This window comes from Mastacembelus armatus, chromosome 13 (genome assembly GCF_900324485.2).
Source record: "Mastacembelus armatus chromosome 13, fMasArm1.2, whole genome shotgun sequence".
In the NCBI taxonomy this organism is placed as follows: domain Eukaryota; kingdom Metazoa; phylum Chordata; class Actinopteri; order Synbranchiformes; family Mastacembelidae; genus Mastacembelus; species Mastacembelus armatus.
In genome coordinates this window covers 4633030-4652833 of record NC_046645.1, presented here as the reverse complement: position 1 = coordinate 4652833, position 19804 = coordinate 4633030, and the positions used below count along the sequence as shown (strand labels likewise).

The window sequence follows — 19804 nt, the reverse complement described above, 5'->3', positions numbered from 1 at the left end:
GAGATACACACACATGGAAAAAGAGCTGAGTGGGATTGAAGTATATGTGTCAATTGAAGGATCTAGTGAATAGTTATAGTTTTATGTTTGTTTGTGTGTAACAGATTCAAATCGAGGATGTGTGGCCAAGCTGTCATTCTCCTGTCCTCTAAAGGGCCACTACTGTCTGTACGCCAAGTCCTGTTTCAACCTGACCAGCCGACAGCCTCATGTTTGGATTCACATCATGCTGCTACATCTGCAGGTGCACAGCTGCAAAAATACTTTATCTACAACTATCAAACTTTTAATATCATTGTATTGTCATGGCCCACACAGGTTGTCTTACTGAAGGCTTAAGAAATAAAACTAACAGAGCAGCATTGGATCAATAAGGTATCAGAATTGATTTTGACAGTGTCCTTTTGACATGAGTAAAACCAAAAACTGCAAGCTTGTAGTTCAGAAACACACTGTTACATTTAGGAGCTTTGCAGAAATATCTTGGAATGTAAGATGTGGTTGCATCTGTTCAAATTTGAATTTGCAAACAAGAGTAGCTTTTGTCTTTTCTTCACATCTCCCCTGATTCTATCCCAGCTTGTTTGTGTTCTTTTTTGTTTTGTTTTCCCATTTATTTTGTGTTTCCTTCTCCAACAGAGTAAGTCCTGTGTACCTCTATGCTTCAACAACGAGTGCATCCAGAGGCTGGCTTCTCTTTGGGAGAAGACACAGCTAAAAGGGGCTCATAGTTTCCTCATGGCTATGACACAGCACACTACCCCACACAAGAAGGTACTGGACCACAGTGTGTGCATGTGTGTCGGTATGTGTGTGTGGGCTTGCTGCTTCCTGTCCCTGCTATCTGACTCCAGCAGTCATTAGCAGTGAAATAAAACTGCATGATAGCAAAGTGTCAAAGTTCAACATGTACTTTGTTTAAATATGCAGTGAACTAAATGGACACGTTTATATATAAGGCCTCCGCTCCCTCTAGACTCCTCATTTTTATCACGTCTGTTTGTCTTGAAAGGCTGACTGAACAAGACAAACACTGTGCATGTGCATATATGTGCCTGTTTTTGTAAGTACGTGGATGTGGGTGGTGTTCCTCGTGCTGCCCCTTCATAATGTGACAAGCTAAGTGGCCGCTAGGTAATAATATGGCCCACAAAGAAAATACAGCTGTCGTTTGTTTTTCTCTAATTGTGTGCTGTGGCTGAAGTGAGATGAGGCCAGATATGGTTCCCATATGGAGCCTGAACATAGGAACACACACGTACTCAAATTCAGCTTCGCACATTTAAAGAACAAACACGTGCACACACACGTTGGCATGACAGAAGGGTAATGTCCTGTCCTGCACCTCAGGTAGAGGTGTATCACAAACATACTGGTACTTTACACAGAATAGGAAGACTCATGCTGCGTAACACTAAACCTCCCAAAGTGGTTGGAATCTTCGATGTTTAGTCTTTATCAACTTTGGTAAAATCTCTTGTCTGAACCACTTTTAACTTTTGTAATTATTATTTCAGAAACACTGATTTGCTTCTTTAGGGGAGTTAGATGAGAGGACTGATACCAGCATCTCTTTCATTCAGACATGAGCACATTAACATGATGTTTAAGATAAAAGCAGAAGAGACTATGCATCTGACTTTTCCAGTGCCAATTTTCTCATAATTCCCAAATGTAAAATCCGTTAACCTCTGTGAACCTCCTCAACTAATTAAGATACATGGAAACCAAGACTGCACTACTGTCATCTGTGTCCACACACACACACACGCGCACACGCACACGATCGCAGTGAAGCTCCTCTAGTAGTGTTTTTTAAAATTATATATACTCTTTAACTTATGTGTTGGTCCATTTATTTACTGCCAATTCTTCGTGTACAACTTCAAAAGTACTTATTAGGGTAGTTACTGCTCTGCTTTCTATGCTTGGCACAGGAGCTGCTATGTTTTGGCCACGGTTAGGGAGGACCCGGAGAATCGGGCTGAACTGAATTTTCAAATCCAAGCAACAGACATAAAAACTCATTTGGAGCAGAAAACGCTTATTTTATTGTTGTAAAAATCACCTGTGTTAACATCATTTGCCAACAAGAATCGATGTGATTATATGTACAATCCAAAACAATTATAGGGTGGGGTTGCTCTTTAATAAGATTTCACGTTGTTAAAAACATTGTTTCCTGAGCTGTTTTCCTTTATTAAACCTAATTAATGTAATAAAACTGATTCTGTCCATGTAGAAAAACAACTTCCTGACAAAAAAAGGCAGTAACGCCCCATCACTGCCTCCACATTAACATGTATTTATTATTGGAGTAAAACTGTTTAAACAATGATGTTTGGCTGACACCCAATGTACACAGAGTAGACTAACAAAATGATGTTTAATGCCTGTTTTGCTTTAAAGTAGATTCAGTCTCTTTTTTAGGGAGAAGCAAGAAAAAAAAACATAGAAAAGAAAATGAGATTTAAGAGGACAGATGGAGGAAGGTTTCAAGTTTTCCCTCCATCCATATGCACTGCATTTCCTGTTTTTCTCTCTCTCTTTCCATCAGACCTGCGGCTTCACTCCTGTCCCTGTCAGCCAAACAGAAACACATGTGGTGGCAGACGAGGAGACAAGAGACGTGAAGGGAGGAAAGATATGAGGCAGAAAGGGTTACCAATTATATCTGTTCTGACAGGGATATTTTAAGGGAGACTAAAGGGCTTTGTGCAGCTTCAGAGATTTAAACGGACTTATGTAGAGCCCCTGACAACTCCGCTTAGCTGCTTCATAACAGAGATAATCAAAAACTGGTGCGAGCAAACAGGGATGGAGGATGGAGAATCAGGAGAGGAGAATAAGGAAAAGGAAGAATGTGAGATAAAGGGGAGTCAGGTCAGTAAAGGTCAGTAATATTAAATGGGCTTAAAGAGCCGCACAGGGAGGAAGTGGTGATTAAGGGGTAAGAGAGAAGAACGTTACGGAAAAATGAAAAAAAACACCGGATTAAGATTAAGCATGAAAAGCAAAAGGGAGAGATGTGGTGTAACAAGGTCGGGAGAATTCCAAACATACCAAATGAAAAAGAGTGTGACTGTGGGATTATGAAATGAGGGGATGTACAGAATTAAATGCTGAGGAAGATTGTGAAAATGAAAAGTAAAATACATTTTTAAAAAGTTTCACAAAAAAAGAGGATGTGGAAGGAGAAATGAGGAAGAGAAAGAGATGGAGATATGGGAGGAGGTTGAGCAAAGTGGAAGCCTGAGACTGAAGAGATACTTCACAATTATTGTTTCACCTTTTTCCCCTCCGTCGCCCAGAGTGAAAGGTTGTTAATACAACTGGGGTAGAGATAAAGTTCGCTGGAGGAAGAGGAGGAAGGCTGAAAACCAAGAGATAGAATTAAAGCTAAAGACAGAGCTGAGATTAGATAAAGAGTTTGTGGGAAGGAAAGAGAGAAAAGGGGTAGGATGGAAAAGAAAGAGCTGAAAAAACGGGATTTACTGAAAATTGAAGGGATTCCCACGTGAAAACTGCTGCCTCTCTAAGTGCCGGTTTGAAATGATTGATAATATCAGGACCCCTTGTCTTTTGTACACACTTATTCCCAGAGAAGCGTAAAGTTGAGACACTCCCACTCCTCGTCCACTCACCTTTCTCCTGCCTTACACTCCCCTCTCCTCCTCTTCCTGCCTCAACCGCCCACCATCTTTTCCCCTTTTCCCTGTCTGGAAGCCTCCGAAAAGCTTCAGCCTCATCAACCAAACTGTGTAGTTTAACAAGGAGTTAACAAATGATTCTTTAAAATGTAAAAATAACAGATTTTTTCACCTTTCAAATATACAGTAGATAAATCCATGAGACTACATAGAGAGCAATGGAATTACATCCCTGTTGATTGAATTTTCTCTTTAATAAATGTATTTCTTGAAAGGGCATGTTTTGATTTAGTCTGTGTGTATGTTGGTACAGTCAATCCTGCATCTTGATCAAATTAATGAAATCATGACCTAAAATCAGGAAGGTCTGCAGAAAGAGAGCTGGTGTGCATTGAGAGGGGAGAGAGGGTTAAGTGAGAATCGGACTCATAATCTAGCCTTTGTGTCTTCACCTCTTTATTGAATCCACCTCTCTAGTCCTGATGAATCAGATATGAGGTCGAGTTTGTCCAAATCAGTTTGTTGCCTGGCTGCAGGTTTGTCACTGGAAGTATGGCCTCTTTTCCCTAAAAACTCTTTCAAAGCGTAAACAAATCATTTCGCTCTGTGCATGTTGGGCTGTCAACAGCGTGCTGAGCCTGGCACCACATGGGCTGTCGAGGCTTTCTGATAATGAACTATGGAAGCAAATGCCTGCTAACTTACTCACTGCTCTCAAACAGTCACTCAGTGATTCATCTCTTATTGTGTTATACAGCAGATTTGGGATTTGTACTCACTTTTACACATATTTGCTCAACAAATGACTCAGTCTGTAATTGTGTTTCAGCTTCTGTCTTTTCTTTTTCACTTGCTCCCGGCTCAGAACAGCTTTGCTTTGTAATCACTGAACAATTATCTTGCTCTTGTTATTTGTTGAGGCATGAACTGGACCGCCTGATCCAAAGGAAGGCTCTTTTTGTTGTCTCAGAAACCAAAACTGTAAAATCTAAATTATTCAGTGAGAACCTGGCAGCAGCAACACTGTCAACTTTCCAGGAGACCATTTAATTATAAATCCTTTATTTAGATAGCATTATTACCTTGAATGGGCAACCTGGATTATTTATTGTATTAAATCAACAACTATTGCTATTCAGTAGTTAGTTCAGAAGTATTGAGATTCTTTGCGTAAGTGAAAGTGCAAGTGAGTACGCACATACAAGAAAAGTAATAATATGCTTATTCTGCAGAGAAATGGTCCCAGTACTTTGGTATTATATATATATATATATATATATATATATATATATATATATATATATTCACAATATTAGATTGTTAATAGTAGTAGATCAGTGTGTAGATGAAGCATTTCACTGTTACTGTTGTAGATATACTCTTAAAGGGCTGCTCCACTGTTTAGTATTCATTTATTAAGCCAATATATTAAAGCATTAATTTCAGTTATACATGAAGCCACAAAGAAAAAAGTATCCTGATTTTTTAAATCTTTATTACTAATCCCTGAATCTTTCACTTTCCATAATCCAATTTAATAGCTGCTGCCTTGTAAGCTCCCTGCCTGATCAATGCATCTGTCAAACACCATACCCAGTTAGTAATGCAGGCCTTCTTTCTATTTGTCAGACTTTAAAAGCTCTCTATAGATCTTACATAAGGGCTGTCCTGATAAACACATTGATATTTTTGTGGTAAATTGGTGGACTAATGCTTTTACTGATACTATTTAGTAGTTATAAGTCTCTATTGTATAATCTCATTGTATGTTCATGTCAAATTCTTATATACAAAATAAATATACAAAGTAAATGCAGCTATTTCCCTCTGAAATGTTGTAAATTAGAAGTATAATGTAGCTTAGTACTCCAATGGTCATATAAAGTACAGTCACTCTCATTCATTTGTCACTCCTCTTTTTCTTCTCTTCATCAGCCTCTGTTTTTTTCTCTCTGTCTGGGTTTCCAGTAATCAGAATTAGTTTTTCACACTTCAGCCACATGTGACTCCTGATGACCACTTGGTACCATGGAGCTGAATATTAATGTTGATGTAAACCCACACATGGTTCCCTCAACCACACATGGTACTGGTTTATCTGCATCCCCAGGCAAAGCCCTTTCACATCAATTACTTATGTCGTAACAACAGAGTCAACCATAATGTGTGGATGAAATGCCAGTGCAGTGTGTTGAAATAGGAATTTTAGCAGCGCAGACGGAAATATACAGCTTTACATTCACATCCCTGCTGATGAACATCAAAGACTAAAGGTGAAAAGGTAAAACACACCGGTCGCTGAGCCATTACAAGTTTTTACATTCATGCTTAAATACAGAATGAACATTCACGCAGACAAAGACTGCTGGCTTTGTCACAAAGAACGATGACAACAATCCATCATCTCCTCAGGTGTTCCTGTTTTTCCTCACACCAGCAAAAGATAAATTTATATTATCTGGAGGGTTTAAGTGCCACTGAAGTGTGTTTTTGTGTTTTCAAAGTAAAGTCTAACTCTTACCACATGCAAACGATCTTCAGCCATTTCTCATGGGGGTCTCAGATTCCATTACTTTCTATTTTCACAAATTCATGCGTCCATGTGTGATCTGCATGTAGAGATCTTAAAGCTGCATATCTTGTTTTCAATTTTTGTTTTTCTTTCAGAGTTTTATGCAACAAAACCGTGAAAGAACAGTGAAGCTGTTCTACATATCTTTAATAAACTAATTTAGGCTGGTTAAGCAGCTTCTTTTGTTCGTTAATCAAATTTAAATGCATCCTTATGTCCTGCACTGCACGTGTAACAAACAACTCAAAAAACTCTGAACTGTGAATGATTGTCTTTTTTATGTCAGCCCAGTGATAGACTGGTGACCTATCCAGGATGTAGTCTGTCTCTCGCCCAGTATCAGCTGGGATTGACTCCAGCTCTCCCACCACCCCCTGATGGATAAGCAGGTATAGCTAAGAGATGAGTTATGATTTCATCTGTCTTTTTTTTTTCCTTTGACTTCAGGACTTGGACAGTCTTCAGAGTCAGCTAGAGGAAGTACGTTTCTTTGACCTGTTTGGATACAGTGAGGAAGGAGGAGGCTGGCTCTGCTTCATGTGTAACAACCCTGAGAAGGCCACAGGTACACACAGATCTGTGTTGTCGTTGCTTTTAGGGGCTTCACATTGCCTTATCCTAACCCTCCTTATGGAACACTAACCCTTCCCTTAATCTTAATCTTAAACTAACTATTCTGAAATTCAGTGATTTATATGGTGGGAACCAGCATCTGCTCACCATGAGGAAGGCTGAGTCCCCACAGTCAGAGTAACACAACAGGTGCACACAACATGCACTTATGTCCTAAACACGTGCACAAGTAACCACAGTTTGTTAAATACAATATAGTTTAGTGCAGTCAAGGCAAAAGAAAAATGTATTTATATTACACTTGTCAAAATGACACATGAAATGGGTAACAGATAAATTAACCAAACTAAATTAATGGAACCATTAACATCAAAATATTTATAAATACTGGGAGGCAGAGAAGAAACACAAGAAGAGATGATGATGATGATGATGATGATGCTAATCACAATATGTAGGGATGATCTGTTATCTGGCAAATTGACCCTCTCCACCTTTAAAAACAACTTAATGCACAGTTGACTTTCATGTTAACAGCCATAAAATTACAAACTTTGCCTGTCAGACTGCATCCCACATTGGTTTCCCCTGAATTGCCCTTGTCTTCTCTAAATAGAGCGAGTAAAATTGGATTTAAGCGATTTTTTTTCTTATTTTCAATCATCTGACTGGCTCTCTGGTGCACCGTTGCGTTTCCCTGAGGTCTGACTGTGAAACCATCACAGAGCTCCATGGGATGTTTTCACTCGACATACCTTTAAGGGAAATGATGTTTTCCCAGAACAGTTGAGGAAAATGGAGCAAAGAACAGCACTTCTTTGAGAGCTGGCAATCTGATTTTACTGCCGTCATGAAGGGTCGCTGTAATCAGTCAGTCACTGTTACAATGACTCAGTTGTGATAAGTTTACTTTGGACGAGCAACTCCATTTGATGAAGTCACAGTTTGAACAGCAACCAAATCCTTAAATCACATTTACTGCATGTGTGTGCCTGCCTTACAACTTTACATACTGGACCTAAAACTACATAAAATATGACCAAATACACACACAAAATAATAAATATCTGAAGCACAATAAAAAGTACATAACAAAAGGTTCTTCAGCTTTTATACAAATGTCTTTTTCCTCAGACTTTCTGCTCAGGCTTGATTTACACTGTTAAGCATCTCTCCCCTGTTGCCTGTCTGTTCTCACTCTTTTCGACCCTCTGAGGACCAAAGAAAGCAAAAAGTGTGTAAAAGTGCCAGAGAGTTTGGGAAACAGGCTTTAAATCTGCATGCACATCTCTGTTTTTTGCACATGGAAGCAGTTCTAAGTTATATAAGTCAGAAGAGGGCAGCTTGTGGCAGATGTATGAAGAAATATGGAGGGGGGGTGGGTGGACTGCCTTTGGAGAAAGTGAAGGAACATGTCACTAATAAGTAGCTTTAAATCCTTGTTTCACACAGGAACACATGGTTTACCTTCTCTCCTGTTTGACAGGAGGGTATTTTCGGGAAAGTTAAAGCCAGAGGCAGGAAGCTGCTTGTAGGAGGAAACAGACAGATGGCATGCAGTTAAATTTTAGTGTGTACATGTGTTTATTTATGTTGATGTGCATTAGATTGTTAATGATTTAAAACCAGTCTGGAATTTTTAGTTCTAGTTTTAGTTTAGGAGCTGGTTTCAAATTTATCTGCAATTATCTCCAAATGTTGGGTGGCTCATGGCCACTTTAGGGTTAAACCATACATGAACCCATTTTCTTTGAAATATAAAGTCAAGAAGATGGATGCAGCTTATTGAGAAATCATTATGAGCCACTAAAGTAATCATAAATCATCACAATTTCATTACCCATACCAACTAACAATCCAGATTTTGAGAGGCTGTGAGCAAAAATGCAAACTACATTTAAAAAAATGACTATGAAAAGACCAATGGAGCCAGATCATATGGACTTGAAAAATAGAAACAGAACAGCAGATGAATGGAGATGTCACTTTGCTGAAAATTATCTTAATTTCTGTTTCTATGAAACATTTCATTGCCACCTTATGATTTTCATCACATTCACTGGAAATATCAAGTCTGACACTAATGAAAGCAGCAGCTGTGCAAACAGTAATAACAGTAAAATGCAGAAACATAAAAGAAGAGGTATGTCCACAAATCTACAACTCCAGTGCATGTTTCCTAACACATCATGTACCTGCAATCACATGATCAAAACTCAGCCAATCAGAATCAATGTTCTTCATCACGCTGACTCTCTACTCTTTTTGTCTTTATTTAAAACACAAGCTCAAGATAACTACATCCAGGACTAACAAATCCATCCTCAAACTGCTTTCTAAGAATTAAACTGAGTATTTCAGCCTGATGTCAGTGTGTTAGCCTGAAATCACCCAGGCCACATTTGAAGGATGTGACTCAGACCAATTTAATTTTGTTATTACAAAAAGAGAAAATGAAATTGCAACATAACCATACTTTGGCAAAAAGATAACATGATAATTACTGAAATGAAAACATATAGGTACTGGACTAGAAAATTGATTAAACAGATTCAATTTCAAAGGTAGCCTGTGAAGTGTTAATGTAAACGTTATATTTTCAGCACATTGACCAAGAGACACCGAGCAAAACATGTTCATCCCAGTAACACTAATTCTACATGAAAACAGTAGTAATCACCTTAAAACCAGGTGGCGCCAAAGACAACACTCCCCCATTGTCCCTCGTGCACAGAAAATCCATCCATCTCATCCGAGACCTCGCAATGTAAGTGTGCAAGCAGAGTTCAGTCCCCATAAGTTGACTAACCCCAGGTGCATGCACGCAACCGGACTGGCCCATCCAAACTGTACAAAAGCCAAATGAAAGCCATTCTTCCAGATCTGCTGCTCAGAACAAACCAGTGTAGTCAGTGAGCCAGCTGAATGACTGCAAGCAACGGATGATTACCTTTCAGATTCACGCCAGTCTCTCTTCATTACTGGAGGATTTACAAAAGGAATATAGACCTTTCCCTCTGGGATTGTGTGATTGGAAACATGTATGCATTTGGTTACTTGTGTTTACTAAACAATTTGCGTTCTTGTGGCCTTGGATGGCCCTACTGCTCTGCATGTCTCTGGTATAAACTTAGAGGGTTACTTCACCCAAAATCACAAATCATAAAAGTCTGTTTACTCATTTACCCATTGCATCTGGCCATGCAAAACTCAGGTTTGTGAGATTTCAAATTCCACCAACCTACAAAGAAAAATAAGGGAATTATATTTTTGGTAACAACATGATTGTGCCCTGAATCTGCTGCTGGACATTAGTCTGCTGTCAGCAGTCAGCTACACAGTGTAAAAGCATACAGGTTAGTTAACTGATGACTCAAAATTGCCCGTAGGTGTGAACGCCTCATGATAAACTGGATGTTTGTCTCATCTCTCACCCGGTGATTGACTCCAGCTTTCCCATGACCCTCAAAGATAACTGCATAGAGCTAATGGATGGACGCACAGGGCTTCATAATGTTTCATAGAAATATTATTACAACAGTGAACATTAACACAGAATATTGTGCTAATATAATCATTGCCGTGAATACAATTATTGTTGTGGTAAAACTAAATATACACAGTTATTAAATAACCTGTAAAAAATATTGGATTGTTCAAACTTTGTTACATTATTTCTGCCTTCCTGATGTCAAATAAGTATTCCTACACTGAGATCTTTTTCAAAAACAAATTGATTTGATTAACAAACTGTGAATTAAATATATGATTAGCAGCCACTAGAGGTTAAGCCTGTATTGTATGTTTGACCCATCAAGTGGGACGTTGCAGAAAATACTGACCAATAGGAGCCCATTTTTACTTTGCAATACTCCAACTCATCAAAACATCATGGTAGGTCATTTCTATAAACTCTAAGGAGTTGAACTGAATTGTATGCTCTACAGCGCTTTTATAAATGTTACAGTTATTTATGTTAGTGATTATACAGCGTCTGTCATCAAATATTGGATACAAACTCATATGGGTCATGTATATGAAACAGTTTACAGATTCACATGAATTAAGATGATGTGTAACGTGAATATGTCTTTCAGCATAATTAATAAATAAATAAAACAAGTCTACAAGCTGAAGCCAGACTCCCACCCCCCAAAACGGTCCAACAGAAAGCTGCCCAGCCTCACCCAGGACATTAAGTCAAGTTACAGTAAATGACGCAGCTCATCTCACTGAAACACACCTAATGACTTGAATTCAGACCCAGTATCATTTAGATTTGGAATATCTCACTTACAGGAGATTCATGTTTTTAAATTTTCATCATAACACACTACACATATTGACCACATATGTATAAATGCATAATGCATACGTTATGGTTTATATTGTTTTATTCAGAGTTGGCCTGGGTGCATACACATAAGTTTTGAATGTGAAAAAAGGGAAAGGTGAAGTGGTTTCAATTGTGAAGGCAAAAGTGGAGCCAGCAGTCACTCTAACAGCATGATGCTTTATGATATGTTGTTGAGTTTAACTACTGGAATGTTTTTGAACTGAAAGGTAATGAGCAGAGGTGTGTGTGTGTGTGTGTGTGTGTGTGTTATAGGTGCGGACATGCCAGAATAAGGAACACAGGTTCAACACAGCAAATACTTTCTCAATGTCTTTTTGTTGAGTGTTTTTACTACAACATGCCAGCATCTAACCACAAAACTTACCAAAGACATAACTCCTTGGTGGGAAAATGCCCATTTGGTGCTCACAAATGTTTATATACAGTGCATGTATATGTATTGCCCCATGCCTCTACATGTTCTCTTTAATCAAGGATGAATCAATGTAACCTTAAGTTAACCAGTATCTGCTACATTAGTGTATATAAGTCCCAAAGTAAGTCTGAGAAAGTCGTACAAATTTGTGCAGCAGGATTTGGTTTTGCTTCCCTCCTAGCAAGTAATAATCTCACAATCCCTCAGACTTATCTTCTGACCCTTTGCAGGGGCCTGAGCCTGAGGTTGGAAACTGGTGGACTAAATTAACTGTAAATACATAGATGTAACCAACTCCATCTCAGCCAACCACAACAGCACTTACATATTGATGCATCACTATTAAAAATCATAAACTAATGAAATCTCAGTTACAGGGATCATTTTACTGTAGAGCAAGTGCTTTTACTTTTTATACTTTAAGCACATTTTTCCAATAATACTTGTTATTGAAGAAGTTTTTATTGAATGCATGTATTGGTTGTTATATTGAACTGAAGGATCTGAGTATATCTTCCACCACTGCCTTTGGGTGTTTGTGCTGTTCTGGAGTGTAAGAGTTGCCATGTGACTTTTGCTCTATACAGTGAAACTGAGCCAAATAAAATTGCCTGCTTTCCCTTAACTGTTTTGTATAATTCTTAAATATGTTTTGGCAAAGGGAGACATGTTACAGAAGCATTTTGTTGTTCGGGAATGCCTTGGCAAATTTTCCAGTTATGAAACTCTATCACTAAAAAGAAAAAGTTGACACTCAACACTGGAGGGGTTGAGTAACTTTACAACCACATTTTTTCCAAAAAGTGATCGTAAATAGGGACTAGAAAGTACAATGTCCACTGTGGTTTACACACAGTTTTGGTTCAGGATATATCTCTTCGTTGTCCTCACATCTCATCTCAATGTTGGAATCTTCCAGCCAAAAGCTACAAACCATCTACTAATACACACATGCACTCATAGATTACAAAAGCCAATCAAGTTGACAAATACAAACGTGAAGCATGAAGCTCTTTTCGTATTTGGATAATGAAATCAGACTTGTTTAGAGGAACAGCTGTTTTGAGTAGTAATTTGGGTTGACTCCTGTCACAGTTGTGAAATCCTGTCACTCCCTCAAAGCCCACAAATCTCTGCCAGTGGTTCCTGACTGGCAGAGAAAAAGTAAAAGGCCTCTACACATTTAGCACTGAAGTGTATCGTGATCAGACCACACTTGGACAGCTTTAAGCAAAGAATGCATCAGAAACAGATGTACGATCACACCGCAACACCAAAATGTAATGCTCGTTGGGATTGGACGTGCAGGGTCTGAGTCACAAATATCCAGCATTTCCTTTACTTAAACGGGCATCATCAGAATTTCTTAGGATCCAGTGTGCACGTTTGTGTTTGTGTGCATATCTGGTCTCATCGTTTGATTTCGGGTGTCTCAGGTGAGAGATTATGAACTACGGTCACTGCCTGGCGCTAATCCACAAAACACTTTGTAGCCGTTTACATCAGAGCAAAGGGATGAATGAATCATGCACCAGATAGGTTTGTTTCTGCACCTTCAAAATACTTAAATGATGCCAACAGGCTGACACCTCTTAATGGTGGGATTGCATCCAGTAGCATATATGCAGGAAATTGACGTGGCCTGTAGTCACAGAAAATAATGTAATTCTTTTACTCAGGTGTCAATCCAGATGAATCACAAGTAAAATACAGAAGAAAATCATCAAACCTCACCCTGCCCTCCAGTTATACATCTATAAAATCAAAGTTCAACATTTCCTCTTAAAAAAACAAAAAAAACAAAACTATTTTCACTAAACATTCACAAATTATTAAAAAAAAACTTTTAAATAATTATTTAAATACAGAGTCTGATTCACACATTTGTGCTGAATCAACTACTCATTTAACCAGTTACTGTATTTGCATTGAAGTAAAACACCCACACATACTTATGGATGCAGTTATAAACTCACATATTCAGTACACACACACGCACACACGCACACACGCACACACACACACACACACACACACACACACGCACACACGCACACACGCACACACACACACACACACTAAAAGGTACTTGATCCAACTCAGCCCAAAATGGTCTAATCAGACCAGCCCAGGCTCGACTGTGTGAAAGTTTTTTCCCTCCATCCGATAACGCACATGCTTGTTGATTTAGACTGAACAACTCATTAATCTTGACTGGAAGTGAAAAAGTTCAAGTTTGTTTATACCACTTGATTTCGTACAAATGCAGTTCAAAGCATTTTAGGGTTATAAAATATTACAACTCGAAACTGGAGAGACAGAAACAAAAATAAAGTGAAGAAAATTGAAAACAGAACTTTGAGATGTGAAATAGCTTTATGAGAATCCTTAACTTGTTTGTTGTACAGTAAATTCAAGATGCAAGCCAGAGGGGCTTTGCTTTTCATTCAAAAATGCTAAATGCTATCTCACTTTTTTTGTCAAAACCTATGGGACCATCACAGGTGCTGTGTGGACTTAAAAGATTTCAGGGTTAACCTGAATATTGGTGAATATACCAATATTTACTATTGAAGGATTCAAGGTATTTATTCACTATGCACTACTACTTACATTTACTTTGTTACTACCTAATCATGTCCACACCATAACAATCTTTTCATTGTTGGAGCAACACCGTGGCTTATAGGTTATTCCTATATTGTCTATATAATATAAACTCCAGAGTCATATTGTTACAGAGATTGTTTTCTTTGAGAGTGACAGCTTACATTTAACTTCCATAAAAAAGCTAAACAGTTTCCCATCACTCTCTGTCCTTCGGGAGCTAAAAAAGAGACGAGTATAGTGCTCACTGCAGTAAATCATGAAGTGACTGCACTGAAAAGTTGCACAAGTAGGTGCAACTTGCTAAACTTCACATGTAATAAAAGGCCTATGATGCTCTGGAGTTGTAGACTTGCTTGAAAATAAAATGATCCCTGTGAAATAAAAGGCAGGTAATAAACATCTATATAAGAAAAATATAAATTTTCCAGATGCAATACTTTCATCTCTCATTACAATGTCTAATGGGCTGCAACCAGCCTGCCCAGTTATAAGCTTGAAACTTGTAGGAGATGGATAACGGCACAGATGGACAGCAGTAGGGAAGTAGTGTAATAAAATGTAAATTTACAAATACAAATCACTAAAGTGTTCCTTTATTCTTTTCACCGTTCTTCTCCCTTTCTTTCTGCTCTGTGTTTGTGGGGCCCTCCAGTTGTGAACCAGGAGGGACAGCCTTTGATCGAGGGAAAGCTCAAGGAGAAGCAGGTCCGCTGGAAGTTTATCAAGCGCTGGAAGACTCGCTACTTCACCTTGGCAGGAAACCAGCTACTCTTCCGGAGAGGCAAATCAGTATGTAGCCAGTGAAATGAAGGCCTGCTCATTCACGGTTAGATACACACACACACACACACACACACACTGTCCATGGCCTCTCGCTCACAAAACCCTCATTAATATTTCTCCGTTCTGTGCCATTTGAAACATGATGAAACTGTATGAAACAGTGGAAATCCCATCTCATGATAAACTCAACGGTCCCTCAGGAGCATCTGGTTAATCTGACTGTAACAAATCCTGGCCCCAGTAAAACCTCTTGAGGGACTCCCAAGGCCAACGCGTGATCCTGCAACATGAGTCAATCTCACCCACTATAACGCAAAGCAGATATTACACAAAAGCAGCGAACACAGAACAAGGTGCTGCAGAACCAAAGTTTTGCATCTGAGAAAAGGTGAGGAGATTTCCCTGAGGGCAGCAACAACACCTCCCTGTGGTTGCTGCTGACTTACTTTAGTGTTGAACAAAGGCTGAGGTCACCGACCAGATAATTATTGTGTAAAGTCTTAAATTCTTAATCAAAAACATGCACTAAAAGCAACAGGGTTGAAAATGTGTTGACGTCAGAAATTTAACAAAAGTTTACTAAACAAAAAAAAAAAAAGGTCAAGTTTGATTTTATCCAGCTGAGGAACATTATTCTTACACATGCACTCAGAGGATGTTTTATTTCACATTCATACCTATATCCTGATTTATGGCAGTCAACTAAGCATGAAACAGTTAATTAGAATAAATAATTCTCATGGCGAACAGGAGATCAGAGTCCTGACACAGACTGTGTCATGTTTACATAATCAGCTCCCAAAAAGCTGACAGAGGCACGACATCATGGAGGAATATCTGGAAAAGGGAATATCCTCCAGTAGGGGCAGAGCGGAAGTGGAGTTGAGCCCTTTTTGTTTTTTCACTCCAAACAATAGTCTTTGTGCTCCAACCAGCTGGTAATGCATTCCACCTCTCTTCTGTGCAGCAGCCACAAATGGAAAAAGGGTTTGTGTCATTGTTCTCTCAGTCTGTTCTTGCCAGGATGTTCTGGAGGTGGTTGGTATGTTGTGAAAGACGTTTTCCCAACTAGCCAGTGTGATTAAGAATGAAAAAACATGAAATGATTGAGCAAACATGATTACACTGGGAGGTTTGAAACATTCTCAGGTTGTTGCTTTTTTTTTTTTTTTTTTTTTTTTTACCTAGAGCACTTACCCAGTGGAAAAAATCTAATTGCTGAGTCTTATATATGTTTTTGTTAATTGGGACTAGACAGAGACTGGTGTCAAGGTCTTGGTTGTTTTGGCAAGTCCCCATGAGAGAGACAGAGACAAAGACAGGACATAATAAAAAATGGCATAGTTTTTTATATACTCATGTTATCACCTGCCTGCATAATCCCGAGCTATACTTATACTATACAGATACTGGATATGAGATTTTTTGCCACTTAGTTATTGTGAATCACTTGTTCTAAGAATCCCTGAAACACACCCTCTTGTTTATTTACAAGGTAATTGGGCAGAAATTTGGAGCAGGACAGATACAAAAAGCAAACAGGCATCATGAAAAGAAACGTTTGACTTGACAGAAAAGAAATTGCTTCTGTTCAGCAGCCAAGTGCTGTTGTAGTGCTGTGTCAATGCCAGTAAACAAAATGAGAAAGTTTCCATTTTTCCTCACACTACTAAGTAATGCAATATAACTGCACTATAATGAATTTTGTTGACTCAACAAATACAAACACAAACACACATACCTGTCTAGACAGGCTGGATTACTTTCCCAGAATCCAAAGGATTAGTTTCATTGGCTTTGTACCATCACTACCGCTTAAGAATAAGTTAGTAAAGCTATACTACTAGTCCTAAATAAGTGAAAAAGTTAGTGAGAGGGGTTGTCAATAGAAAACATAAATAAGATGAAATCCATTTGGCTTAAATGAGCCAGATGTCTACTTGAATCAGTACATGAAACCACTGACATGAATCCTCAGTGGGAAACAGACCCTTAGCACAGCCAGCAGAGATAAAACATGTCTACTCCAGTTGAATGGCTTTCAGCGCACACACACGCACACACACACAAAGAAACAGAGAAAGGATGTGGGCAGTTGCCATGAGTCTTGCAGCTAACTCTGGTTATGTGGCTATAACCACATAACGTAACTATGGGGTAAAACCACAATGCTCTGGTGCAATAAACACACAACCACACCTCACCTCCCACACACAAGTACACACACATTTAAAATGACAGTTAGTGGGGTAAAACAGAGACGTGATGTGCAGCAGAGCTGCAGGATTTGTTTCCTATCCTGGAGAAGCAACAGAACAATGAAGTGTAATTGTTCATCTGGTAAATGGTTTGTTCTGAAGTAGTACATGCATGAATCACCTAAGAGTATATAAAATAGCTCAAATGGGTTCTTCACTGCAATTACTTGAATGGTACAAGCTGTACAGCTGCAGGTGATATGAAACTGCATAAACTATATGGTACAGAGGCTGTTGGAAAATAAAGACCTATATGATTTTCTAGAGCTTTGATTTGTTTATTTGTTTGGCTAGATTTTTTTATTTCTCTCATTTTCCATCCTCCCCACAGAAAGACGAGCTGGATGACATCCCTATCGAGCTGAGCAAGGTGCAAAGTGTCAAGGTGGGCAATGGCACTGTCAGTATCTCAGTCTAATCTATCTTAGACTGCTCCAAAACATTTGCAGATGACAAACACAAAGACTGTGACCACAGCTGGACAATGTGCTGTATGTGTGAACTCTTATATATGCAAAGTAGAAAAGACAGGAGCTAAAATAAGTTGAATCCAATGGATTCCAACCACAGTGCATGTGTATCAATGCCATTTCACCACCCCATCTACTGCAGTGCCATCATCATCATTTTCATTAGTGTTTGTCTTTTTTCTTTCTATAGGTTGTAGCCAAGAAGCGTCGCGATCGGAGTCTGCCTCGGGCCTTCGAGATCTTCACTGACAGTAAGACATACGTGCTGAAAGCTCAGGATGAGAAACATGCTGAAGAGTGGCTGCAGTGCATCAATGTGGCTGTGGCTCAGGCCAGAGAGAGGGAGAGCAGAGAGGCCACCACCTACTTGTAAGAACAACACCGATACCACCACGGACAGAAACATTTAGGCGTGCACGAAGACTGATGACGAAAGACCAAAAAACGTGCCATGTTTTCCTACACGGAACCTCTGGAGCTCTTGAACATATTGTATTAAAAGAACACACAACTTGCACTGCCAGTGGCACTTCAGTAGCACTGTGACTGTAACAATCCTGATGATGTTGGAGCAGCTTTCAGAAACAAAGACTTGTCACTTGTTGTGACTTATTAAACCAGCAATAAACAGACTGGCTGTATGTGTGTCCCTGCCCATAATCAAGGTGGTTACATGACTCCCTATACTTGACATTTGCACCAAGGACCTGCATTTGATGCTATAAATTTGTGGATCTTCTAAATCTAAATATTATAGTAGATAAGGGTTGAACATGATGCTACTCATGACATATTATGAAAAGCTTCACAGGAGCATACAGTCTGGAATATCAGCTCTAACGCTTCAACCTGGAGACTGCAGTGAGCTACAACAACCTAACAAAACCAGCATCTGCAAAAACTTGGGATTTCTAAGTTTAAAGGCGTACAAAGACTGAGCTGCATCTGAGTGCAGAGCAGTATTTAGCAATAAAGACTTAATAGAAGGACTGACCTCGGAAGGAAGGACGGAAGAAACTTAAGAGTTTCTTGTGAAAGCAGGAAGGATGAAGAGGAGTCTAATGGAAAACAGATGGGGAGGGCATTCAGTACTGGACTGCTGTGTGTGTGTGTGTGTATACATGTCTTTCTATGGTTGTGTGGACATTTTAGCTGGTTCTCAAGGCCAAAATGTTTTTTTTGGGGGGGTTAAGACTTGGTTTTAGGGTCATACACGACATGACTGCGTGTGTGTTGGGGGGGGGGGGGGGGGGGGGGGGGGGGGGGGCTGTATTCTTAAAGGAATAGTTCATTTTAGGAAAATCATGTATTCACTTGATTAGTGATATCTATTTATGTCTATAGTAAATATGATGCTACAGTGAGAATATGATTTGGTTGGTTATTAAAGGTAACCAATCCACCTAACAGCACCTCTAAAGCTAACTAACCTACGTTTCAATAGTTGAATCAGTATGAAAACCAAACTAAACAAATATGACAAGTTGTAGTTTTATACTGGGTTAAACATCAACAGCTGAATTGCAGACAGATCCATGGCAGCTTTTTCCCCCATACCCGTCTATGCTAAGCTGCTAAATGAGAAATGTTCCGTCCAACATAAAGAAAAGAGTTCTCACCCAATTTTATCTTGCTGCTTTTCTACAGTGACTTGTGAAATAAGCCCCTCAAGGGTCTGAAATTGTCAGATTTCTGTTTTTTGTAATCTTGAGACTCTAGTTCGGGCTATTTTGGCCTTTCTCAGACAAGAAATGTCTGCAACAACTCACTCCATGTTTTTACAAGGAACAATGTCAGCCCCATTGTTGCTTCACAGTAGAGATTAGACCACAGAATTTCTACACAAGCAGTGAAGTAAATTAGTGCTTTCCTTGGGGATCTAGAAACTGCCAGTTTAGTCCTATAGATTTGACAATTCAGTGAAAGGTTTTGTTTACACAGCGAGAGAATGAAGGTGATTTCTCTCTCTTTTTAAAACAGGCTTTTTTTCCTTAAAGGTTAGAGTTTAAAAGCTTGTGTGTTTCTGTTCTTTTGTTGAAACTGTGAGACTGAATGGTCCTGTGCATCTGACTGTTAACAATTAGTGCTCACTTCTTTAGATTTCAGTCAGGAAACT

At 39.0% G+C, this 19804-nt stretch overlaps 1 protein-coding gene across 4 annotated transcripts in view; it reads left to right on the top strand.

Moving 5' to 3' along the window:
• veph1 (ventricular zone expressed PH domain-containing 1) overlaps window positions 1-18870 on the top strand; it is a 59387-nt gene extending 40517 nt beyond the window's left edge. For 3 of the 4 annotated variants that reach the window (XM_026320419.1, XM_026320428.1, XM_026320410.1), the window contains 6 exons: window positions 105-244; window positions 640-774; window positions 6670-6787; window positions 14830-14966; window positions 17550-17603; window positions 17879-18870. In XM_026320419.1, the coding sequence (XP_026176204.1) occupies window positions 105-244; window positions 640-774; window positions 6670-6787; window positions 14830-14966; window positions 17550-17603; window positions 17879-18061 (767 nt within the window). In that variant the 3' untranslated portion in view covers window positions 18062-18870. Of the gene's footprint in view, window positions 1-104; window positions 245-639; window positions 775-6669; window positions 6788-11404; window positions 12082-14829; window positions 14967-17549; window positions 17604-17878 lie in introns of those variants that run through there. The other variant, XM_026320438.1, reaches the window with a different exon arrangement.
• The last annotated feature ends 934 nt before the right edge of the window (window positions 18871-19804 follow it).